The 25,341-nt window shown below is 41.8% G+C and overlaps 4 protein-coding genes across 9 annotated transcripts in view; 2 read left to right on the top strand and 2 right to left on the bottom strand.

Annotated features, from left to right (window-relative positions):
- The window catches only part of LOC146711057 (trinucleotide repeat-containing gene 6A protein-like), a 39,819-nt gene extending 33,959 nt beyond the window's left edge, over nucleotides 1-5,860 (top strand). For all 6 annotated transcript variants that reach the window (XM_085453749.1, XM_085453746.1, XM_085453752.1 and 3 more), the window contains one exon: nucleotides 67-5,860. In XM_085453749.1, the coding sequence (XP_085309875.1) occupies nucleotides 67-415 (349 nt within the window). In that variant the 3' untranslated portion in view covers nucleotides 416-5,860. The remainder of the gene's footprint in view (nucleotides 1-66) is intronic.
- A 1,489-nt stretch (nucleotides 5,861-7,349) lies between these two features.
- On the bottom strand, nucleotides 7,350-10,105 carry ndufab1b (NADH:ubiquinone oxidoreductase subunit AB1b). The gene is made up of 5 exons (XM_085453745.1): nucleotides 9,876-10,105; nucleotides 8,978-9,097; nucleotides 8,550-8,637; nucleotides 7,624-7,737; nucleotides 7,350-7,540 (listed from the first exon to the last, which is right to left on the bottom strand). Exons 1-4 carry the CDS (start codon nucleotides 10,044-10,046, stop codon nucleotides 7,646-7,648), a joined length of 471 nt encoding a protein of 156 aa, XP_085309871.1. The 5' UTR covers nucleotides 10,047-10,105; the 3' UTR covers nucleotides 7,350-7,540; nucleotides 7,624-7,645.
- Nucleotides 10,106-11,300: 1,195 nt separating this feature from the next.
- Nucleotides 11,301-13,084, top strand: dctn5 (dynactin 5). Its single transcript, XM_085453744.1, has 6 exons — nucleotides 11,301-11,467; nucleotides 11,647-11,715; nucleotides 11,799-11,917; nucleotides 12,105-12,216; nucleotides 12,610-12,712; nucleotides 12,821-13,084. Exons 1-6 carry the CDS (start codon nucleotides 11,420-11,422, stop codon nucleotides 12,916-12,918), a joined length of 549 nt encoding a protein of 182 aa, XP_085309870.1. The 5' UTR covers nucleotides 11,301-11,419; the 3' UTR covers nucleotides 12,919-13,084.
- Nucleotides 13,085-14,781: 1,697 nt separating this feature from the next.
- On the bottom strand, nucleotides 14,782-22,509 carry hapstr1a (HUWE1 associated protein modifying stress responses a). Its single transcript, XM_085453743.1, has 5 exons — nucleotides 22,043-22,509; nucleotides 20,935-21,015; nucleotides 20,462-20,529; nucleotides 19,530-19,740; nucleotides 14,782-18,338 (listed from the first exon to the last, which is right to left on the bottom strand). Exons 1-5 carry the CDS (start codon nucleotides 22,236-22,238, stop codon nucleotides 18,019-18,021), a joined length of 876 nt encoding a protein of 291 aa, XP_085309869.1. The 5' UTR covers nucleotides 22,239-22,509; the 3' UTR covers nucleotides 14,782-18,018.
- Nucleotides 22,510-25,341: the final 2,832 nt, after the last annotated feature.

Genomic DNA, 25,341 nt, shown 5'->3' with positions numbered 1-25,341 from the left:
ACAGCCATATGATGTTGTGTACAGACAAAAAGTCTCACTCTTGTCTAACCTGCTCTGTTTCTACAGGTGTGTTTTGGGGAACACTACTATTCTGGCTGAGTTTGCCAGCGAGGAGGAAATCAGCCGTTTCTTTGCACAAGGGCAGTCAATGGCCACTCCCTCCTCTGGCTGGCAGACCCTCGGCTCCTCTCAGAGCAGAATGGATCAGTCTCACCCCTTTCCAAGCCGCGCTTCTGAACCCAACCAGTGGAACAGCAGCGACCTTCACAGCTCCTCCCTCTGGGGTGGGCCCAACTATTCCAGTAGCCTGTGGGGGACTCCCAGTGGCACCGAGGCAGGGAGGATCAGCAGCCCTTCTCCAATCACCTCCTTCCTCCCAGTGGATCACCTGACAGGGGGCGGGGACTCCATGTGAGCTGCCCGCCAGTGAAACGGGCTCGGGGAAGGGTCAGTAGAGAATTATCAATAATCAGCAGAATAGAGACACAAATGTAGTTCTATAAATGCAATGGCACTAGTTGGACTCCTTCTCATTTACAAGATATTCAACAAAACGGGGTCTCCCCTGTGGAAAACAAGTTACGTTTCTCTCTCTGCACATATGTCCACTTTGTTTTAGCCCAAAAACATATCAGTCGGAATACTTGAATCATGCAGGCCAATTCTATAATGTGAACGGATGGATATTTGCCTCCAGGTAGTGCTCTTTCAGACCGAAAAAAAGCTTCAATCGAGCTCATTATTATTATATGTATTTTTTGTTTCTTTCGTCATGTTTATTTGAATTCCAATTCTTTTTAACATTTTATTTTTTTGTTTTACTTTTTTTTTTTGCATTTGTTTGCTGACAATGTTGGAGTATGAGCTTTTTTTTAACTTTGCACTGAATGTGTTGTTTTTTTCTCAGTATAATCTGCAATATAGAGGGAGCAGCCAGTTTTTTCCAGTGTAGCTGTTTACTCATTGAGGTCCTTACTGTGTGTGTTTGTGAGAATTACTGTGTGTGTGCGCGCGCGAGCTGTGAATGAGTACGTGTGCGCTCCTCTCTGCCTTGGCACGCCTACCTTACTGCGTTGTCGTGGAGTTCAAGATCAACAGATAGTTAAAGAATTAAACCTGACTTAGGATGATTATCTGGTGATAGTTCAAGTGACATTAAAAGTATTGCACCAATTTTGTTTTAAAACTAAAGAAAGTTGAGCTCTGCAGTGCAAAGGACTGTAGCCGCAGCTGGGACTAGTAAGCCCCGCCCATCCTAATATAGGGAGGCGGGGGCTATCTAGCAAGCCCCTCCCCCCCCTTTCTCATTAGCCCCCTGGCAGGCAGGTTTTAGTGGGGGGGAGGGGGGGAACAGCACTTTCAGAATAGGCTTTCAATGTTTTGGAGGTGCCACACTGCAACCTCTTGTTTACAAGACTTGGGAGGCAGAAAGTGTGTTCATTCTTCATTTTAAAGAGAAGATGGAATAAAATTTTTAAAAAAAAATGCACAAAAAAAAATTTCAAAACGCTTTAAAAAAAAAAAAAGATAAAAATTTTTAAAAACAGAAAAAGTTAAAAAAAAAAACAAACAAAAACAACTCTTACTGAGGATGAAGACGATGCTTTGTAACTCTGGGAATTCGGATCAGTGTTTTTTGGCCATGGCGTTGGTTATTTTGAACTATTCCTCTTTTTGTCTGCTAAATAACCAGCAATGGTTCTCAGGAAATCAAGCCAGTTTTCCCCCCTTGTAGTTTGAATTAAAGAAAAAAAACTACTACTCCTTGTAGGAAAGGAAAATACAACTTCTAGCACTGAAAACTATGTAAAGGTCTGTAAGTTTTCGTTTTTGTTCTCTCTCTCTCTGCCAAATAACTGCTTTAAGCTGGAGAAGCTCAACACACTGCTTTCAATATGCTGTCTTTTGAGGGAGGGAGGTGAGGTGTGCGGGGAGGGGGAGGTCGAGGACACTCCCGGCATTCCTTCTCCTCCTACTCTTCCTCCTCCTCCACTCCACTGATGTTTAAAAAAAAAAAAAAAAATCAAGAGTGGGGATCGTTTAATGCGTGAGCGCGTGACTGTGAGCGGGGAAATCGTCGTGTCTCGTCAGACTTATAAACCAAGAGAAAGGCGACTCTGTATCTATGCATACTGTAGCCTCTCGCATTCACATGGCCTACTGAGAGGCGTTTATTTTTTTTCTCCCTCTTCGACCATGTGTCACAATGTTTTAGCTGTTTAACAAACATTACTCGCTTTTCCTTTTTTTTTTTTTTTTTTTTTTTTTTTTTTTTTAATTTCTCTCATTGCCACAAATGGTGTTTTGAAAAAAAAAAAATGGAACGAAGAGAAAAACAAAAATCAGAAAAAAAAAAACTCTCGTTTTGGTTGAAGAAAATATTTTAACAGTAAAAAAAGTCGTCCACATTTCATTGCCTTGATCCTAATTGTGTCCGAAGATGCAACAACAAGTCAAGTGGCTTCTACCTGTTTACAAAATGAATATGATTGTATTGTACTGTTTTATTTTCTTTCCTTTGGGGCAAAGGGGGGGAAGGTGGGGTACTCATCTGAAGTTCCTGACGTACGTGTGTGTGTGTGAGTGTGAGTGAATGTGAATTGTGGAGGTTTTGTGTGAGAACAGCGTGAATGTAAAATCCACCAGTGGCGTTTTTCTTCACAACAAGAGAATAACAGATTTATCTACCAGTGATTGTTTAGTTACTTTGATGCACAATTTGTTTGTTAGGGTCATGGGGGGGAGAGAAGTGTCAGAGGGGTGCATGAACGACGAGTCAGCATTAGCGAAGCCATGGACCTTAATTATCTTTTCTTCATCGTGTTTGTGCGTGTCGTCTCCCCCCCCCCCCCCCCCCCCCCCCCAGTTCTCCTCTCTCATGTAGGTTTTTATTTCAGAAGTACTAGAAGCTTTAGGTTTTTATTTTTTAAGCTTAGCCCGTGAATATTTAACAACTTCAAAGCAAACGCAGTGAGACAGAACCTTGAGTATTAGCCAGACTTGACAGTGATGTGTGCCAGTATTGAACCGCGCTCTACCAAATAATTCAATCATACAAAAAAATTAGTTTACTTAATTCCAGATCTCTTTGCTTATAAATATATATAAATACATACTTACATATATCTCTTATTTGTATTTGTTGTCGTTGTGTTGAACAGTTGTTATCAAGTGGAACATCTGAGCTTTTTTTGTTGTTGTTGTTGTTGTTAGTTTTAGTCTGACACGTTGAACTGAGGAGACTTGGATTTTGCACTTGGGTGGATTCTAGAGGAAAAAGGCCGAAAGCAAAGCTGAGACAGATTTTTAGATTTTCAGGTCTCTCTGATGGAGAAGGTGCGCCTGTGAGTATTCGACAGGGTAGAGTGTGTGCGTGCGCACGCACGCGTGTGTGTGTGTGTGTGTGTGTGTGTGTGTGTGTGTGTACTGTGATTTGAGAAGATGGTGCTTTATTGGTCTCCCTTGGTTGGTGCACCTCCGGCTCTGAGCTGGGCCTGAATGTAGCTGAAACGGTTTGTAAAAGTATAAAAGACAGCGCAGCCTCAAACGTGCATGAGGGGCAACAAAAAAAATTTGTAAATTTTTTTTTTTTTTTTGGAGAAATTGAGCAGCAGTCACTGTTGCCGTGGTGTCGCTTGACTGAAACGAGGCTAGGAGGGGACGGGACTCGCGATTGGCTGCTTCTTCCTGGCTTTTCAGGGATAAAGGGTTGCACTTTTGCCTCCTCGCCGGCTTATCCAGGATCAGCTCCTCCTCTCCAACTCCTAAGCTTAACTACAGGGAGAGGAGACTCATAACTGACAGGAGGTCGGAGGCGGGGGGGAGGGGAGGGTGGGCTCTCAACTGTCTATATTCCCTTACTGCTCAATGACATTACTTTACACTTTGTTCATTCTGATTTTTGGCAGCGCTGTCGTTCCTGGCGCTGATTTGAGAGCAGCTTTGTCCATCCTCAGTATCCTTTTTTCTTTTAACTATTACCGGGACACAGGCTGACCCCAGATCAGCAGCTCAGGTGGCAGCATTGCTGTGCTGTTAGAGAAGGGACAAGCAACGTCTGGAAAACGCCTCTCAATAATGTCGTTACTGTTTTGGTTCCATAATCGTGTTTGTATCTACTGTCAGCCTGCGTGAGACTGTTTGTGTGTGTGTGAGTGAGTGAATACATCATCATGCCAAATCGAGGGAGGGAAGGAAAGGGATAAATCCTTTTTTGTTGTTGTTTGGTTGTAGTTGTGTACGTGTGCATACGTGTACTTAAAAAGCTGGACAATATTAAATGCTTGAAGATTATAAAAAATAAAAAATTTAAAAAGTCATTTGCAAAAGGATGATGTGAGGAAAACCTTTTTAGTAAAGTGAAAACCACCACGAGCAATGTACAATCCCCAGGGCTGCCAAGCAGCTTCCCGACAGGGCCAGACGAGGGGAAGGAAAGGAAAAGGAAGTAGCGGGCAGGAGGGAAGCTGGCTGGTGATACTCTACTACTTTTTAATGTTTAAGAAAAAAAAATGTGACTTTTTTGTGTTTCTCTTTACTTAAATATCCTGTGAGTAAATGCTATATTATATCATAACACACCTGACGGCTCCTACAGTCGATCAAAAAGCGCTAAGGCTTATTTTTTTGACAGGAAAAACAGAAAAAAAACAAACAAAAAAACAAAGAAAAAAGAAAAAATACAAAAACTGTGAGAATCTGCTGTCTTTTTTTTTTTTTTTGTCGTTTTACATTTAGTATGAACACATAAACAAACCCTGAAAAGCTTTAGTCTAACCAGCACAAAGATGTGGGCGGGTGGGGAGGGAAGGGTGGGTTTATCGGGGAAAGGGTGGGTGTCGCTCAGAGAGACTATGCAGTGGAGTGTTTGAACCCAGGCTTACATGTCCACCTTGGGTTTTTCTTCTTCTTTTTTTCCCCTGTCTTTAAATAAAACAAAAACAAAAAAAATTCCCAAAAAAATGAGTAAAAACCGCTGAAATGGGATTCCCACTAATATTCCTCAAACGTGTCGTGCCATCGTTAAATTGTACAGCTAGTACAGCTACTAATAATAACAATACAAACTGAAAAACCTTTATTACCTAGCAAACGGCGGGCCAGTTGTAGCAGGAGGAGGACAGGTTAAGATTTGCAAAAGTCCATTTTTGTCGATTTTTCTCGCAGCTCGAGCGAGGCCGGTGAAACTGCAAATTTTACACGACTACAGTGCTTTTTTTTTCTTTTTATAGAGATTCTATCAATCCAGTGTGTAGTTGGATCACCTGTAAACCTATTATGCACATCGCTTTGGGAGACTGTTGAAACTATATATAAAATATATATATGAGAATATAATCGTACAGTGTCTATAATCAACGAGGGGGGCGTCTTCCTCTCTTGCAAACAAAAACAGGAAGTACCTTTTTATTTTCAAATGTCTTCCTCGGGTCATCAAAGGATTTTATCTTTAAACTTCGGTGGAATCTGCACTTTTTGAAGGACAATCTTTATTTGTATGGGTATAAAAATTGACAAAATAAACGAAGTCGCCTGATATTAATGGTATAAAAAACCAACTCCAGTGTGCTCTAATAATGAATGTCTCCTCTGATGCTGTCTACTTGTTTGGTTTCATTTTAATCCTTTTATTCTCCTTCCTTTTGTTGCTTGGTTTGTTCTGTATTTTTTTCCTCTTTATTTCTTTCTGGATTTTACTGCTCTTAAGAGAATCTGTACTAAGGTGTAGAGTAGTGAGTAGTAGGTCTTCTGTTGGCTGTACTCGTATACTGAATTACTGTTTGTAACCCGCTGGCTTCTGCAGCCAGCATACAAAGCTGTATAACTTGGGTACAACCCTCAATAAAAGACTAATACACAGCGGCCGCCTCCCAGAGTCTTTATTTCTCTCCGTGTGACTGAAAACTTCTGCTTCGTGCTCCCAACAGCATCTCTGGCTTCAGAAGACGCAGGCATGCTGCTGTAAATGAGGGAGCAGCTGAAAGTAGCTGCTGCTTTTGTTTGCTTGGACAATCTCTCAAGACAAGGTGATGTTTCCTGTGACATCAGGATTTTAAAGCCCTCTGAATGCTTTGGTTACTCAAAGAAAAGCTTTTAATTTGGTCTGGTTTATAGAAATCTGTCTTAAATTGAAAGAACTCAGTTTCGGTAAACTCCCACGCTGGGTTTGCTAATTTTATTATTGTGTAAATGTGTTAGTTGTGAGTTTATTTTTGACCCTTTAAACCAAAGTATCATATTTTATACGCAAGTTTTTGAGACTTCTACATTTATTTTTTTCCCTTTAAAAAAAAAAAAAAGTTGCACCACAAAAACATACCTGATGTAACAAATATGATAAAATTGCATATTTTTTTTACTTCATATTTTATTAATTTTTCATCAGGAGGTTCACGAAGCACACAATAGAATTTTCTCGCAATTATTTAATTGGCCAGGTTTTAAAGGGTTACATTTTATTTTTTTTGTAAAGGTGCATTTAGGTCGGGTACTGAAATAAAAACACTTCAGTCCCAGCTGTGTGAACATCCTGCAACAATGGCACCTGATTCTTCATGTGTGGACACAAGATTAAAACTCAAGAACTGTCTTTATTGTAGTTTTGTCCTCATCTTACGAGGTAAAGAGTGAGGGAACATGAAGCTTACCTTTAAATCAGTGCACTAACAGGGTTATTGCATAGAACAGGGGTCTCCAACTCCAGTCCTCAACAGCTACTGTCCTGCAGTTTTTAAATGCATCCGTACTCCAATGCAGCTGAATCAAATGGTTGATTAACATTTTCAGCATGTCATCGGGTTTGATAACAAGCCAGTTATTTTATTCAGGTGTGCAGACAGTAGCTCTCGAGGACTGGAGTTGGAGACCCCTGGCCTGGAGAAAACAGATTTATCTGAGCTGCTGGTGGATGGAGCTGAAGTTAATCTTCTGGTTCTGCAGATGAAAGCTCTTTGTATGTTTAAAGTATTTACTGATTAATGATGTGGAGCTAGTTTAGCTTTATATACAGTCTAGAAACCACAGGCTTATATGCTTAAGCTGTATTTTTGGGAGCTTTTTTCCTTTGACAGGTCAGTAGTGGATGCAGGTGGTGTGTGAACCTCCCAGCATCAAGCTTCGGTCTACCTCCAACCCAAAGTAGATGAGAAATGAAAATAGATGGATAGTTATAGCAAATCCCAGCCAGTGGAAACAAACTAAAAGAAGTGCAGCTGAATCTGGGTCCTTTTTACTGGACCCAAAGCGGAGTAACAGCAGACACGAAAGTGTACAATGTGTCTTTATTGATCTATTAATGACAAATTGTACATGGGACCACAGGGCGGAGCTGAAATGAGAACAAAGCAAACCAGTGATATAATCTTGTTTAATATTAATTTTTTTTTATCTCCAAGCTCTCCTGAACATGTTCATTTAAATACAGTCAAACACGAGACAGCTGAAGCCAACGTCGCCATAATGGACACAAGAGTTGAAGTAGGAAACTGTTTGGTGCTCATCTGCTTCACGAGAACTTCCTGTTGGGTGGGTGGAGGTGACCCTATCTGGGCACAAAGGAATATAAATTGAGCACCGACACAACGTGTGACCAAAGACAGAAAACGGGGCCTGATGGTGACTTGCCTCTGGTGTGCTACAGAGCATATTACTCATAAACGTCTTTCTTGTCTGCGATGTACTGTACGATCTCCTCAGGAGTCATCAACTTCTCTGCTTCTGCATCTGGGATCTCAAAGCCTGCGGCACAAACAAGTTACTGGTTACGGCGTGTGCTAAAGAAGCCATGTGACATGCATCGATAATGCTGGACGAATAAGCAGCTTTCTGCACAGATGGTCACAAACATCTCGCTGGTACTACGTCCTCAACTGTAGGTCACACATATTAAAAGCTGTTAGTCTATTATCTTCACTGATCAAAATAAGAAAAAGTCCTCTGATTCTGATTTAATTCTTCTCTCTCAAAGCACTAACAGCACGCCTCATTCACACTCCAACAAACACACTGAAGTTTCAGGTTCAGTATCGTGCCCAAAGATGCTTCGGATCAAACCACCAACCTACTAATTAGCAGAATGCCTGCTCCATCTCCTGATCCACAGCCACCCCTGTTTAAAATTTACCTCCCAAACAGATTATATAAATCAGCTGAATTATTACAAGTCAAAAAGTAAAAAGCAACAAACTGCAACCTTCTCAATCAATTTTCAAGATAAATCCAATAAATACTGTAGAATGAGGTGTACTACAGTGTTTCTACCACAGGATATAATCGGAGCATATCCTGCTTTATGTGGGACGTCCACACAGTGTCGCATTTACCCTCTGAAGACAAACTTGACAGCACTTTGACACTGCAGACGCTCAACAGGCAGGAAGACTGCAAGACTGATGTTTCATATCCACATACTCCCACTGTGGCTGTACAACAGCAGTCACAATCTGCACTTTAGGCATCGTAGGAGTCAGAAACATCTCTTTTGCTGACTTAATACCTAAAGCCACAGTTTGGAATAGTTTTCTATGCAGTATAAAGAGGTTTGCTCTCACCAAACTCATCTTCCATGGCCATGATGATCTCCACCTGGTCCAAGCTGTCCAAACCCAAATCTTTCATGAAGTGAGAGCTCGTCTGCAGCTGTGGAACAGAAACCAACCCGAGCGTTAGAAATCCAAGCTTACTTATACAGAAACTTACAAACACTACAGGCATTTCAGGGTGCTTTAAAATAAAAACAAAACCAAATCTACATGAGGAATGATAGTATTAATTTTAGATTGTTTTTCCAAGTTAAAAATCTAATTGTTATTAAATTCAATACATTAAAATCAGTAAACTTTTCAAAAACAATTTCCATGAGCCATTCTGGACAGGGATGAGTCACGATTGCCTAATTTCACCTCACAGATGCCTGCGAATGTATTCTATTCATACATGTTTCAGCTAGAATTCACTGAAGGTCTCTTGTTGTTCTCACCTTCTCTGGGTTGATCTTGTCGTAGAGCTTGAGTACATACATGACTCGTTCTTTGATGGTTTCTAGAGTGAGGGGGGGCAGGTCTCCGTACTGTCGGCACAGCACACCCACCGAGGGGATCTAAGGAAGAAGAAGAAGGAAGAGTTTTAGTGCAGAAGGGAGTGGGGGGTTGTGATCATGCAGCCTGTACATTAGCTTGCCTTAAGTGAGTGTGTATTACATACAGTGTGAAAAGATGCAATATCTTCCAGTACACTGCAACAGTACAGATGTAAAGGCTGGAAAAGGTTTATCCAAGTTTCAAAATAAAACTTAAATCTTACGGAACTTTGACCAAGAAGAAATCTGTGCTGGTCCTGAAGCTTTTAATGTGTGGCTGATTTTATTATCTCGTCTGTAATTACTGCGTTATGGTTTCATTTGACTAAATTTGCAATTAAACGCATTTATCAGCGCATTAGTGTTCACTTACAACTCTGCACACAGCTCGCTAAAACACCTGTAACATTTTTTCTGTGTTATACAAACACACTTATCGTAATACACTATAACATCCGCACTACAACAGTCTTTTACCTTTCTGCACATTAGTACCCGATGTTTAGCCAGAATCAGCCGTGCAATGCCAAGATAAAGAATGAAGTCTGTCAATGAAATCACCGACTTTGCTAACTAGCTAGCTAACCAACAGGGCAAACATGGCTGTCCCGTTTTTAAAATCAAACGCCTCCGTGTTTCGTGTTTCTCTGCCACAACAACACAGAGTCGTTCAAAGCGAAATAAGCTGCTCGTGTGACACCGTGAACTCTCAGCGGGCTAGGCTGGCTCCGCAGGTCTGAAAGACATCGGTAGGTCACAGCGGCTAGGCCGCGATGGTTCAATGTTACCGGAGACTCACCCGGCTCTGGACGAGCCACCGCGTCCTCCGGCTGTCTGCTGCGAAGGAGAGAGGTCGGTGGACGGCCACCGCCTGGACGGCAGTGACTCTTAATGCGAGGTTACTGGAGCAAAGCCTCAACGAGGGCCGAGCAAAGGAGCGGACACACTGCTGCAGGACACGAGCCGCCATGACGGAAAGCAGTTACTGAAAGCTGCCAGCGTGCGAGGCGAAGAAGAAGAAAAGCGGGTCAAGGGCTCCGTGTTGCGCATGCGCACAGTGCAAACCTTGTGTTTATTTCTAATTTGTCGCTTTATCTGCGCTTTTTTAAAACTGTTTAAACATTTCTCACCACGAGCACATGGGCATTGAGAAACTGCCAATGACTTTGATTTAACTGGAAAGTAAAAATGAACTTTCACATTCATAAAACAAGACGTTGATTGTGCATATGAAACAAAAACAAGTATAGAAGATGTTGCTTTCAGCTCTTTAGGTGTACAATAAGAGCTCCTGTTAAAATGAAGTTATAAAGTCTACACAAATTAGACAATAAAAATGGACAAAGACAAACTTTTATTCTCAGTTTCTCTGGATTAAGCTGTGTTTTTCCCTTTTTCTCTGCCTCCTCTGGTAGCTTTGACTGCTTGATTGCTAGATCCAGGTAGCAGTAATGTCTCCAGGGTTTCAGGCAGATTACACTTCAGTTAGTAAGAGCGACAGTCTTTTTCATTCTCCTGTTTCTTCTGCATCCGTCCCACCTGCCTGAATAACATATCCTCTGAAAAAACCCTCGAGTGTCCACAATCACACCAAAGTGCTCTTCCTCTCTCTAAAGGTTCCAGCTGCTTAAAAAAACTCTTGTTTTTAACTTTGCCCATCAGTGCTGCACAGCGCAGGTAGCTTTTCATGCGACCACTTCAGTTAAACCCAGCTCAACCCTCTCAGTGTCTTTAGTCTCATTGGAGATACTCCAGAGTCTTTATCACAATCCTCCACGGCGTGGAGCTGTTTCACAGAGGAGCCGTCTTACTGTTTGTCTCAGGGTTCATTAAACAAAAAACACAACAAAACTTACATATGGATATGTATATCTATGATAAAATAATAATACATTTTGTAAGTTGTTGTTTTTTTTTGACAAAGAACCAATATGTGGCTCCCTATTTTTAAAAATGTCAGACAAGATTAGTCCATATCATTAAAAAAAGAAGAATAACAGCAAAAAAAAAAAGAAAATCCCTGACACTATCACAAAATATACAGACAATTATTCCAGGGTTTATAAAAGCTTTACTTATTATTATTATTATTATTATTATTATTAATTTCTTTTTTATTTTTTATTTTTTATTTTTTTAGCTTTACACGCGCACATTTATTATGTCTGTTTTTTGTTCGATATCTGATATTTTAAATAAAGTTATTTGATGGCGTCACGTCCGGGCTTGCGCAGAAGACAAGAAGAAGGAGAAGGAGCTTCCCATAGAGAAAATCCGTATCGATGCTTTAGATCGTATCGCAGAATAATAAACGCCGTTTGATAGTTCAGCGGGTTTCCAGCCATGGAGTTGTCTGAAATACTGTACAACAAAGCGGAGTACATTGAGACGGTACTGTGTGGAATTTTAATCACCGCTGCTTAAGCTAACGTAGCCTGCTATCTGTCCAAGCAGAAAGTGAACGGGGCGTTGGGCGGATAGCAGAGACGGTTGTTTGTACTCATTTATGTGGACAGACACAGACACGATCGTTCACACGATTATAAACAGTGGTTGTTGTTTTATTTCAGGCTTCTGGCAACAAAGTGAGCAGACAGTCGGTACTATGTGGGAGTCAAAACATAGTCTTGAACGGCAAAGTAAGGAAAACACACACCTGGAAACGACACTGTGAATAGAAAGTGTCCAGCTGTGCTAAAGCTTTGGATGTTCTCTCTTGCAGACTATTGTTATGAATGACTGCATCATCAGGGGGGACCTGGCTAACGTCAGGGTGGGCAGACACTGCGTGGTGAAAAGCCGGAGTGTTATTCGACCACCTTTCAAAAAGTTCAGCAAAGGGTAAAGTATCTTTGACACACGTTCAGGCCAGCCATGTGCTTTTGTGTTCTAGATAAAGATGCTTTGAGATTGTTTTTAGTTATTGTCACTCAAAATATATTTAAAGTCACTGTACAAATGAATAAAGGAGAGAATATGCTAAGTAGAAAAGCATATTGTCTCATCACTGCCCTGTCCCCCTCTGCAGGGTGGCTTTCTTCCCGCTGCACATTGGAGACCACGTCTTCATTGAGGAAGACTGCGTGGTCAATGCAGCACAGATTGGTTCCTACGTCCACATTGGGAAGAACTGTGTCATAGTGAGTGAAATAAAATCTCACACACGCACACAGCTAGCTCCTCGGCAGTGAAAGGACATTGCTGTGAAGGGGTGGGGCGGGGGGTATAGACAGAAAGCATGTCTTTATTGCCTGTGGTGAACCAGTCACATGGCAGTCATGCAACCTTCTGCTGGCAGTCGAGGGCTGAATTAATAAACAAAAAAACACAAGCTGGCATTTTTTTTTCCAAACTGTTGATTTGGATCACAGAAATGGGGACTTCACTTAATCACAAATTAGTCATTATGTGTATATATATGTATGTGTGTGTGTGTATATATACACACATATACATATATGTATATATATGAAAGTGCATGACTTTGTGATGTTTGATGATGTTTCAATTTCTTTTTCCCATTATGTGTGCAGGGTCGCCGTTGTGTGCTAAAGGATTGCTGCAAGATCTTAGACAACACCGTGCTTCCTCCTGAGACAGTGGTGCCACCTTTCACCGTTTTCTCTGGATGCCCAGGTGAGCAAAACGCACACAACTAATCAATAGACCAGCATCTTTCTACTTTTCTGTCTTCGTTCTCCTCAATGTCTGGTCTTTACCTGCGTTTGTCTCGCTCTCTCTCAGGTCTGTTTTCAGGAGAGCTCCCAGAGTGTACACAGGACCTCATGATTGATGTAACCAAGAGTTACTACCAGAAGTTCATGCCCCTCAGCCAGATATGAGTCGCACTCTTAAACTCTCAGCCAGGACCTCTTCCTTTGTTCAGCCAGCCGCACGTTGGGGGCTCTCATCAGACTCTTAAGAGCTCACCTTTTATCTGTCATCGACCCGAGGCCTTGAGTTTAATTTCCCAAGAAAAAAAACATCACGTGTTAAAGTCAGATTCAGTTGCACAAAGCTACCATGTGTTGGCATCTCCAAATTTCTGAGAAATAAAATGAAATCCCGTTAGATGTCATTCTGATGCTTTGCCCTGTCCACTGCATCACGGAGAAAAACTCGTGGACCCCCTGTGTGGCCTCTGATCGTTGCCGTCTTTACCCGATGGCTCTCTGAGAGCAGCTGCAGATGAGGATGAAGAGGTGGAGGAGCTACGAAGGATGCAAGAACATGGCTTTTAATATTGAACACCCACGGACCAAACCGTAGCAACACTAGTCCTTTGAGGATGTAGGCTGAATGTGCGTATCACTCATATCAGCAGAAGACACATTAATTTTACTATGGCTGTAATTTTCTTCATTGTTTGCTTTTTTTTGTCCCTTGCTGGACATTGTAAACTGTTCAAGTATTTAATATTGTTTTTATGTTTGGGGGATGGCCCTCATTGCTCCGCTTCTGCCGTTTTCTGTGAGACAAAGTCAGAAATAGTGAAGCATATGAATAAATGTAAATGACTGAAAACCCTACAAACGTCTCAAAGGTGTTAACTTTATCTGGGATCATTTACTTTGGATTATACGATGATAGTTTTTTACCACAGTAATGTTATTTATTTACTGATGTTCCTGAGAATGTGCAATCTGCTGATTTAGAATCTGCAAAGGTTTCCTGCTCATCATCTATTAACAGGGGTGTCAAACTTAAGGCCTGGGTGCCAGGATTGGCCCAGCAAACACTCTAATCTGGCCCACTTGACTGCTTTGGAAATGCAAAGGAGAGCATACATTTTACACTGTATTTTTTTTTATCAGTTTTACAGCTTTCTTTCATATTACAACAACATAATTAAGTAATAAATGGTTACATTACAGACAAGTTCCTCTTTTTCAGTTTATAATATAAAAACTTTTTTTTTTTAGTTTTACATTTAAAAAAGGCCTTTTTTGTCATGTATGAAAACTGAGACACACTGTTGAATATTGCCTTATTTTTCTTATATTAAGATATCTCACAAATTAAATGTGAAGTTTTTAGGTTTTCACTAGTTTAGCTCACTCAGGATCAAAGTTGTCTCTATATGACGTAATCATTTATTTGATGTCACTGATCTAGTAGAAATGTTTGTTCTACCGCTGTCCTCTGGCTGCCCGTAGTGGTTTGCATCCAGTGGCTTTTTAGGTGTGAAGTTTCAGGGACGCCTCTGGTCATTATTGCTTTATTAAAACAAGAAAGCAGGAAGAGAATCAGGAAATGACCCAGCGTGGACTTTAACCCCGGTAGCTGCATATTTCTCACAACATGCAAGTCATCTGCTCAACCTGGTGAGCTAAATGACAAGTTAGTCAAATGTCAGCAGCTTTGTTAACAGAAACATTTCTAAGTCTCCAAACTGTTAATACTGTTAACCTGCTCCTCATTTATGCTTGAGAAGAAAAAAACCGTTTCGATACTTTGCTTATTTACTGACGAAGTTAAAGAACTGCAAACTGACAGGGAAATGTAGACGTGAAGATCATCTGAAGCAGAAGAGCTGTGCTGCTGTGAAACGTGACTAAAACAGAACACACTGTTTAGAACAGGAAATGGCACCAAGAGGCCTTACTGCCTGTTTTTAACGGTTATATTTTGTCTTTATTCCCATTTTACAGCATCTTCTTTCTGAAAACGCTGTCCTTATTTTTAAAATGAAACAGCCGATCCGATTGCGATTCAATGGTTTTATTTCCTTTACAATGTGAACCACATATATCATACCAACAATTAAATGTTCAGTATATAGATTAGCCATTTATTACCTTTTTAAACAAATAAGAAACAGCTGATGATAGTGTTGGCTCCAGAGACTTTGTGGCATGAGTCACCCTGATGAAACAATGCGGATGAAGGCTGCGACTGGCTCAGGGAAGAAACAGAAAACAGGGTGACCCCAAGCTGATCTGAGGAGGGGGAGCGGGGGTCAACTCCGCAGGTTTAACAGTGGGACTGCAAAGACGGCACAATCCTGCTCTTATCAAACTCTTCAATCAAACCTTTGGGAAGAAGACATCCTTTGATAGGCTCAATCTTTAAGTGCTTTTCCTGTCAGCACACACACTTCCCTGTAACTGACATGACGTGGAACAGAAACAGCAGGCGGGTGAAGCTACTAGTTTGTAGCCGAACACCTCGTTTCGTTTCAGAAACAATACTGCCGAAGTGTTAGACACAGAACAGCGAGCCAAAGCGTCTAAGAGAAGAAAACTAGAACATTTTGAAATGCATTCCTCTGCTTTAATGAAGAGCGTGTGGGCAAGCAGACCAGTCAGTCCTCAGGAGCTACACCACCTAAAACAAAATAAATTTAAATACTTTTTTTTGTTTGCCAAAGTTGAAACTCAGAGGTTTAACTGCACACGACCTGAAATGTGACTTTACGGCACATTTGTCTGTTTAAGAATCAAGGTTGGGTCCTATGTTAAGATTATTCACTGAATCAGTGATGGCTGAAGCAGCTCAGCTTACCAGACACTTAAACCCCACCTCCCCTCCGCCCTCTGCAGGCAAAGCTGAGGTGTTCAATACCAAGCTTACATTTTGAGTCTCAGCGGTTTCACAGATCCAGGACTTTGACAGATCGCCAAACATCACCCGGGTTCTTTTTCCTACTGAAAAGCCTGAAATCATAGGAACATAAAAGGCAACCTAGAGCACAAAAAAGAAAACGCAAAATGAAATCGGTGACCAGAATTTAAGTTAAAAAAAACAAAATAAAAAACCAAACTGGCATGCTTTATACAACTAAATAAAGGCCACTTCACAGGCCATAAAATGTGAAAGGGAGAGAACTGGAGTCAACATGAGGAACAAACGGAGAAAGCAGGAAACATTAACACCACACTGGTCACTTCCTGTGCGTAATACAGGTAGAACAGCGCGCTGTAATACTGAGACAACTCAAGATTTCTTTAATCATTTACACCCACAAACATGCTCAGGTTTAGCTCTGATAACATCACGTTAACATCCTAAAACAAACCGATTCCTATTGCTTTGTTTTACCCCGTTTATTGACTCATGTGCCATTAATGTCTCCTGCTCTGCTCCCTCACTGAATGTTGGAAGTAAACAACCATTGTAGGAATGAAACTCAACCCCATGTTACTTCGTTCTGTACCAAGTTTAAAAAAACAAAACAAAAAAACGAACCCATCCACATTTTATTAATGCACACACCCCTTTCACAAAATACAGACAGCATCCATCTTCCCATCCGACACGCTGGCCCAGTTACCTCGTGTGCGCCGGGTGGCATGTTTGGTGGTTGTTTTTGAGCGTGCCACCACTTCTAAAGCCTAAAAAATTAAGTTCGGCTTTTTCTTCCAATATCTTACACCATATGTCAAACAGTCTCTGCGACGTGTTCAAATAATTTTGAAGAAGTGACAAAAATCAAGTGAGTGCGAGAGCTCCTGTTTTATTTCTAAGCATCCCCACACTTAAACCTCTATTCCACAAAAGCGGCGCCGAGCCAGTTTTTCCTGGGAAACTGCCCACGTTTTTAATCAAGTTAGAGGGCTAAATGTTATCGAGCATCTTGAAAAGCACGGTGGACACTGAATCTGACGACTGCCATCAGCATGAGTGGTTCTAATTTTGATGAGCGGTGCTGTGGCGCCTGGCTGAAATGCATGATTACATCAGCGCCGCTATTTGTAGAAAAGAGGTGAATGTAGTGTGTGGACAACTCATAAGTGTGCACGTTTAGGGCCAGACAAAGGTACAGCTGGAATAAAAATGGAAGAGCCGATTTATTTGCATGAGTCAGAAGTGAAAACTAAGTGCAAAAAAATCCTTATTGCAACTCATCAGAATCATCCCACGACGACGGGAAAACAGCAGCTGCTTTCATAATAAGACCAGAGCAGAGGGGGTAAGGGGCTGTTGGAGAAGCTGCATAAACAAAGAGAATACAATTCCTTTTCCATTATCCTCAACAGCAACAACAACAGGAAAAAAAGTGGAAAAAGAACGGAAAATTAACTTGGCTATAGCTGCTGCAAACAGTGGCAACAAACCTAGAATTTTAACACTGGTGGTTGAAAAACTACAAACAAAGAAAAGGTGACGGCCTGAAGTACAAATCGAGCCACCGTAGAAGCAGAGCACTTAGCAGAGAATAAAGTCTGAATGGATGTCCAAACACTGACAGCCTGCTGCTGTTGTAGTTAGACGCCGTCAACCTAGTAGCCAGACAAACTGAACTGCTTACAAAGTGGCAGATGAGGCAGCGTGATGCCACAAACACACACCCGTACTCCTACTAGGCGATTTAGCTCCACCACTGACAGGCTACGCCAACTAAGAGCTGCAATGATGAAGTAACAAAAAGGGGGGTGGGGTTAACGCAGGGGTGACTCGGGTCCAACGTTTGGCGAGCGACACAATCCACTGAGTGAAGCGATTTGATCATGGCCCTCACTTCCTTATTAAGGTGGCGGGTGAGGATGAGTGAGGTTAAGGGAGGGAAGGGCACAAATGTGTCAAAGATCAAAGTGGCTTTTACTTGTCGAGCAGCACGGAGCGTTATTGCCCCTCTCAAGAACTGTGTGGATCCCAGGATAAGTCGGGAACTTTCTTCGTTGTCTCCTTTCCAGGGCGGTGTTTGAGGAATGTGCGAAGTGGCTTCCTGGTCACGTGCACACACTCACGCCCACTCGTTAAGTGTTCTTGATTGTAGATCGATGATTTGTAGTATACGAGCTGGGAAAGGAGACAAGGACTAGAATTCGAGAGCTTTCAGTCCTCGTTTTCATCTTCAGCCGAAGCATCCGAGTGCGCGTGACTGTACATCTGCACATGTCCCACACGAGCCCATCCATCCCCCCGCCCCCTCTCCTAGCCTTGGCTTTGAAGGCTAACCCACCCACCATCCCCTCGCCTCGCATGTAGGCAGGGGCAGATCAAATCATCCTGTTGCGTTTGTGCGTTGGGGAGTCTGTGATGACATCACTACATTGGGTGGAGTTTCGTTTCCTGGTTCCTCCCCCCCCTCCGGCAGAGGCGGCGCCAGTAGAGTCCAGATGCAGCGCCATCTCCTCTGAGATGAAAGTGTTTAGGTCGACGTCTTGGAGCCCGTTACGCCTGCTGCGGCACACCGGCCCAGAGCCGGAAGAAGCACCTCCGCTCGCACCACCTCCGTTGCTGCTACTCCCACTGACATGCGTAGGAGAACCCGGAGCACCGGAGCGGACGCTGATGCTCGCCATGGCACCACTCAGACCTGAAGGAGGAGACGAAAGAACAGGAAGTTTAGCAGCAGGTAGACGTCTACATCTCATTTACAGCCTCTGATAAGAAGAAAGCTTCCATTAGGCCATTAAAAAAAATGATAATAATATATTTTTTTTAAAAATTCAACTTTGTTTATCTTTTAAATGGTTGATGGACAAACTCATTTTTCATAAAAGCCAAAAAAAAAAAAAAACCATCAGCATCTGTTCCCGTCAAAAGAAAGCTCTAACTATCAGCTCCTGATTACGCAGCTATTTCAGGAGAAAGTGACAGCACTGAGTAATATTGCCATTTTCTCATTTCCAATGCAACAAATGAAATAATTTCAGGCTGAATTCATCTATTTAAAAAGGAATGAAACACTCAGCGCATTGTTCATGTTAAAAAAAAACCACCAATAGCGCATGATCCAATCTGACAGAGATATACAAAAAGAGAAGGCTTGCAGTTAATCACTATTTCCCTAATTTCAACCAAGTTAAAGTTAATCTATCAGGCCTGATGATCACAGCAAAATACAAACAGGTGACAAACTGTGATGAACTGAAATGTCAGACTTCCGTTTCTGTAATCTGACCCAGTCTGAACTCAGATGCACCCACAATGTGACGCTCGTCAAGTTCTGAGTATTTATTTGTGGTACAGCACAGCAAAAACTACCAGCATATTCAAATGGAACTTAATTATAGAAAGGTGAGTAATAGGAAACAATCTGTCTTTCGATTAGTCAAATAGTGTCATGCAAACACAAATGACAGGAATTGACCTGGAAAAAAAAAAAAAAAAAAAGGAAGAGAAAAAAAAGAGTGCTTTCACAAAAATACCCTCATCTCTGAGCCACATGTAGCAGAAGGACAAGCCTCCAATCTCTCACAGGCGTAAACACAGAAGGCCTCTCATGAACACATGAGAGGCCTTAAACACAGCACTGTAATGCTCAGACATGACAGACCTGTTTAAAAGGTCTCCTATGAAAGTCCTCATCTCACAGTCACTGTGGAACATTAACCATTTATCTATCAAACTTAGGAACCAGGAGGTCACACACATACGTTTACGAGCATAAATAACACACACAAGTTATTTAACATTGTAGCTACCACTGAGGGGGTGTAAGTCAATTCTGATTCTTTGGTATGGAGTTGGCATTCGAGTCAGCCTTGCACTTAAATGTCCTCACCATGCAGTGCTATGGCCTCCCTGAAGGGCTGGAGGTCCGCTTCTACAGATGAGCCAGTCTCTGCTGGTGAGTTAGCGCGGCTGGGGGCCACCATGGCCAGCCGAGGGTTGGCCCTGCTACTTCTGTGCGGTGGTGCTTTGCCGCATAAAAAGCTGATCAGATCCTCCCTGCGGATGGTTCTCCGGCGCTTTTTCACCCAGGCCAACATGTCCTGTAATCCAATGCACATTATAAAAATCTGAGAATTTATGCTTCAAAAGGAAGCATATACTGAAACCCTACAGCACAACCTGACGCACATCTCCCGAGAAATTTAACTACACGGCAGGTTGAAGCAGGCGGCGACTGTTGAGATTGTTCAGTACGGTTACATTTCCAGCTACTTTTTCCATTGCGTTTTTGAACTTATCAGTAAGAATAACACTCATCTCAACATAAGGAATATTAATCACAGCATCAATATAAGGACTCACAAATGTCTGTAAATTCCTGGAGGGAGATAGTCAATTCCCTCAGGTCTACTCCAACAGTTTCAACAAAGAAGTGGAAAAAATACAGGGACAAATGTTTACTCTTTGTTTAACAATGAAAAGGGACCCAGGAGGGTTAAAGTCCCAACATTTTAATTTCTCTCTATCATGTGTGCCGCTGCAAAAACACTGGCAGTAAACCGCATGGTAATTAACACATAATGCACCAGTAAAAGCATAAATGTCAGCAAAGACGTTGGTCACTCAGAGTAGGGAAGGCTGCGTCACAGGCTCTACAGTCAGGCATCTGTTATCAACAAACACCGATCCAGTCTTTTTTTTTTTTTTGTAATATCCTTCATTGACCCGGTCGTGCATAGCTAATTTTTGTTTCCTAAACGACAGTCTATGACAGGAAACTGTAAAGTCACAATTAGTCACAAGCAGAGGAACAAGACCCACCTTATTACGACGTTGGTGTCCTATCTGGATGCCCCGATCGAAGCTTCTCTGATGGGCCTCGACACTCTCTGTGAGAGTGAAAGACAACAACAGCTGTTCACGATTATATATAACAAAGCCAACCAAATATGGACCTCTATTTAACATTTCTCATGTTGTACGCTATTTATTACGTATTTAGAAGTGGAGATGCTCTACTAAGAGACAGGCTTTGTTTCACTAGTGAATATCTGACATTGTGCTGTGTGTTTTTGGTCCCTTAAACCATGTGACAAGCTGATTAACACGGAGTTGATCAGCGATAATAACCACTTCTGTTTACCTTTTCATGTGGGGGGACAGATCAAAAACTTTTCCCAAAACTAACAAAGTTACAGCCAGAGTCTACACCGCTGGCTTAACGCACAGACACAACAGGAAGTGTAGAACCTGGTAGTCAAGGAACAAGGATGGAGGAGGATGTGGTTGGTTACCTTTGTAAAGGTTGGTGACTGCTGTAGCAGCGTTCTGAAATGGCACCCACAATGACAGGCCCTGCTGATGGCATACTCTGTCTGAAGGTGAGAGAGGAATAATAAAAATGAAAAAAACACTTGTAATTTAAAGCAAATACCATGGTGCCATACTAGTGGTGGTCAAATGACAGCAAAGGGGTTGAAGTTGAGGATCATTTTCATTCGCCATTTTGTCTTGCATCTACAACTGCAAGGGGGACAGGGTTTGGCATAAAAATAACTGGCAGTCAGCGCTAGATGGCCAGCTTGGCAGCAGCTTGTTTAGCAGGAGAGTGCCGACACACGAACTTAACTGCCCTCTCAGCAGTTAAGTTGCAGAGCCCAGTCAAACACACACACTGGTAAAGACTTAAGCCAAACTCCTGTTTCTACGTGCCGGGGATTTATCCCGACCGATAAGAGCCAAGCTACAGCAGATTGTAGACAAACCAATATTATCCTCGCCATCTTGTGATTATAACGTTTCGCATCGGCTCAACTCGCCAGCTAGTCGGCTGTTTAAAAAACAAAACAAAGCCAGTGGACACGTATGTGCGGGCTCTTATTTCAACGCGTTTGGGGGGACAACGTCTGCAACCAATCGATACCGGTGTAGCAGATGTTAACACTGACAGCACACAGCAGACTGTCATCTGGGAATGTCGCGTAGCTACGATTGTTGTTGCCATCGCCATTTTGTAACTAGCCTGGCTAACCTGACGATAGCGGCTGTCAAACTTTAGTGTCAAAGTATTCGCGTTAACTCGAACTACCTCATCGCTTCGTCGATGTGGCCACTGCTATTTGGTGCTCGGCGTAACTACACAACGCCAGGTTATATCTCACAATTCTTTGTCACCAGCTAGCCCGGACTAGCTAGAAAAAAAATGTAGCATTGCAAAATTCACCTGTAAACGATAGTTTCCCCAGTACCCGGCTAGACGAGGAGTTTCCTAAAGAGCTAGCTACACTGCTGTTAATGTTAGTTTATAGGGCTCGGTGTACAGTCAGGCTGCTAACAAACAAGCCAAGGGGGGATGCAGGCACCGTTAGACGGACAAGCAAAAAGGAGAGCGCTGGGCTGGACCTTTGTATAACTGTGCCACGGCAGTGGCGGAGTTCTGGAAGAGATGCCACAGTTTATCCTGCTCGTTGTCGACGTCCTCCTCGCTCGGCTCCCTCTGCTCCGCTTCGGCCAAACACTGTCGCTCCCATTTTGAGAACCAGTGCTCGGGTCCGTGTTCCTGTATCTCCGAGTCGCCGTCTTCCTTCTTCTCCTCCATTTAATACGCCAAAAACTCGAGGGAAATTCGATTTTTAGCTTGAAAAGATGGCCGTTTCGACGCCGTCTAAAGAGTTATATGAGGGGAAATCATGAGTACTTTTATGTTTTTGTTATTTTTTTCTTCTTTTCTATTTCGTACTACGATACTGCGTCGCCACCTACTCCTGCCATCATAAACCTAGCTAACTATTTTTCCTAGTTGCCGACGTCGGGATATATGCACCACAGACTATCCTGTTATGCACTTCCTCCCGCCCCATTACTCTACATGTCAGCGACAAATGGCCACATGAACGCTGCAGGGTGGGCTCTGGGTCTGTGCACGCAGTTTAATTGGCTTTCAGACACGTCCCTCACACCGCTGACACAAAAGAAGCTCAGTGAAAATTCACTTTAAGTGCTCGCTGGCAAATGTATTAAGCTAGCAAGAGACACGGAGCTCAGAGAGCAAACACATTATATTATATTATATTATATTATATTATATTATATTATATTATATTATATTATATTATATTTCATCATTTCTATAGCATTAGATATAGCGAATTATCACCTATTAATCTAGGCATAACTTACAGACTTATAATATATGAACTGCTGCATTGTAAGTATATTAAAAATATATACGTCAACAACAAAAAATAGACTTTTCTAAACCCATGAGCGTTCAAGTTCATTAGACGAAGCCGAGTGTAGGACTGACATATGTCCACTAGATGGCGCCATGTCATGAAACTCTTCTTCAGACCTGCTGCTCTGAGAAGAACCAGCTACATGAAAAAAAAAGAATGTACGATTAGTGGAACCCGTATTGTCCCACACAGTTATATATGCATTAAAAGTATTGTTGCTTTTTGACAATGTTCTTGACAATGTAATAGTTTGTAATATATGTTGGTTGAGTACATCAGGAGGACATGATTGACGACAGAAGACAAAGTTAAAGAGCCAAGGCTGAGGGGGTTTGGGATGCCTTGGATAGAAGATGTTGGAGGAAAAGAGAAAAAACCTCAGAGAAGATTTGTGGATGTTGTGAAGGATGATATGCAGAAGGTTGGTGCATATCATATCTGTCACAACGGAAGATGGGTGGAGGAGAATGATGGGGGTTACAGGTGAGATGGAGCCCCCTAAAGCAAGCAGCCAAAAGAAGAAGAAGAAAAAGATACTTGTTAATAGTAAAATCTGGAAATTAATCCAAAATGTGCATTTAAAATGCACAAAAAACAACCACAAAATGTGGTTGTTTTTAAAGTGCTTTATAAATAAAGTTGATGATGATGATGATGATTTACTTTATTAACGCGTTCCTGACCAGGCAGGCGATCAGCTCTTAAGTAAATAACATGGTCTTAGAGCAGGAGGGCAGCAGTTTTACTATAGTATTGTATTTTCCAATTAGTTTTTGACTTTTCTTTTAAATTCAATTTAGTTCACGTCGGCTGATTTTCCTGTTTCAGTTTATTTTTTATTGTTTGAAAATGTTAATTTGTAGTTTCGTTTTTACTAGTTTCAGTGTTAGTTTTAGTCTTTTTTCATTACTATTGCATGAAGGGCAACTGCCAGGCACAACCTAGGAAAATCTGACTCATTTGACCCACTGTTGCAGGCATCAAGAGTCTGAATAAACAAAGAGTCTTTATTATTATTAGTAGTAGTAGTATTGTTGTTGTTGTTATAATCAAACTATAAATTAAACCTCATTTTTTAAAATTTGATTTTAGTTACTTTTTTTCAAAAGTTTATTTTATACTTTTAGTTAACTGTCACTGGAATCGAGTTTACTTTGGACTTCTTATTATAATAACCTTTGAAGGCAGTAGATTTTATTTGGTGGATATGATATTATATTCTAAATACATTGCGCAGTTGTTGTTTTTCCATTTCAGTTTTTTTTTATTGTCCTGTTTTAGTTAAATCTCGAGTAATATAGTGCATCCAAGCATGAAAGTGCACGCAAGTTCTTGAAAACCCAAGTCCATAAAGTTAACACACATGTTGAATGAAACTGATAACCAGGTAAACACACATTAAAATACAAAATTGAATAAATAAAATAACTGGCAATGACTCGAGCTGTCCATGGTGTGATATTAAAAGTTAATTTAACACAGCTGTGCAGGCACAATAGTTGGAAAATAAATATTCGTGTTCACTGTAAAATAAAAGTCCCGCTTGTGTAAATGGGTTCCTGTCTTTAATGCCAGTGGAAACCACGTGGTTTTACAGTTTTATTGGCTGAATCATGTTGTGTTTCCATACAATGTTTCTGAAAGCACGGGTTTTTTTTTAAGTAAATCTGTTCAGAACTGCTCAATGAAAACTTTTGGTTTTGTCACCTTGTTGGGTAAAACGTCACACACACGCTATTACCACGTATTTACACAGTTTAGCCCCACAGCTCAGTGATTTCTCCCATTCAAATCAATGTCACGCCACGTACAGCCATTAAACCAATCCCACTCGTGTAATAATTGTCGTTAGCTCTTATATTTCCTCTCCCTTTAATACACACACGACCCGGCCTGTGTGATTTCGCGTGGATGGAGAAGCTGGCTCGGGGATGGGCCCGTGTTTGGATCTCCATGCGGATGTGACATTTCAGAGAAAAGCGCGACCGCCATTTTGAGATTTACCTCAGACATCACAAACCAAACGGGAGGAGCGGGTTGAGGGAGCCGCACAGCTCAGGCTAGCGTTGTATGACCGGGCACATTCTTCACGAGAAGCGAGGGGAATAGCTAGAAATGCAACGAGCTGCTGCAGCGTTTCGTCGTCTGTCGTGTTAGGGCGGTTTGGAGGATTTTGGTTTATGTCGGGCCGCGCAAACTCTCGTCTCCGCGAACTTCTAAATTAACGTTAACATCAGTGCTATTCCGTATTGGGAAGCTGGTTTGAATGGATAGCTTTTTCCTCCGCTCTCCCCCAGACGAGGGACAATCGGAGGAGCACACAGACTGGGGATATCGCAGGCAAAGTTGTTGAATGTGTGTGTGTATAGCAAATGAGCCTTTGTTTTCATTGTCGTACCTTTAATACCATTTGGCTGCCTAGTGTCAGGTAGCTTAGCGCTAGCTTGAAACAGGGTATTTGTACCT

Source organism: Copadichromis virginalis, linkage group LG4, assembly GCF_057382275.1.
Source record: "Copadichromis virginalis isolate Kocher_CV1m ecotype Utaka linkage group LG4, C_Virginalis_male_GT1.1, whole genome shotgun sequence".
Classification (NCBI taxonomy): Eukaryota; Metazoa; Chordata; class Actinopteri; order Cichliformes; family Cichlidae; genus Copadichromis; species Copadichromis virginalis.
Note: the sequence above shows the minus strand (reverse complement) of the source record. Positions and strands in the feature narration are given on the sequence as shown.

Excerpts from the sequence above, each read along its gene's own strand:
- ndufab1b (XM_085453745.1), bottom strand. The coding sequence starts at position 10,046 with ATGGCGGCTCGTGTCCTGCAGCAGTGTGTCCGCTCCTTTGCTCGGCCC. Across the intron at positions 9,098-9,875 it reads GGTGGCTCGTCCAGAGCCGG|ATCCCCTCGGTGGGTGTGCT; the intron begins GTGAGTCTCCGG and ends CTTCTTCCTTAG. Across the intron at positions 8,638-8,977 it reads ACAAGATCAACCCAGAGAAG|CTGCAGACGAGCTCTCACTT; the intron begins GTGAGAACAACA and ends TCTGTTCCACAG.
- dctn5 (XM_085453744.1), top strand. The coding sequence starts at position 11,420 with ATGGAGTTGTCTGAAATACTGTACAACAAAGCGGAGTACATTGAGACG. Across the intron at positions 11,468-11,646 it reads AAGCGGAGTACATTGAGACG|GCTTCTGGCAACAAAGTGAG; the intron begins GTACTGTGTGGA and ends GTTTTATTTCAG. Across the intron at positions 12,217-12,609 it reads TTGGGAAGAACTGTGTCATA|GGTCGCCGTTGTGTGCTAAA; the intron begins GTGAGTGAAATA and ends TTATGTGTGCAG.
- hapstr1a (XM_085453743.1), bottom strand. The coding sequence starts at position 22,238 with ATGGAGGAGAAGAAGGAAGACGGCGACTCGGAGATACAGGAACACGGA. Across the intron at positions 21,016-22,042 it reads CGTGGCACAGTTATACAAAG|ACAGAGTATGCCATCAGCAG; the intron begins GTCCAGCCCAGC and ends TCTCACCTTCAG. Across the intron at positions 19,741-20,461 it reads GACACCAACGTCGTAATAAG|GACATGTTGGCCTGGGTGAA; the intron begins GTGGGTCTTGTT and ends ATTGGATTACAG.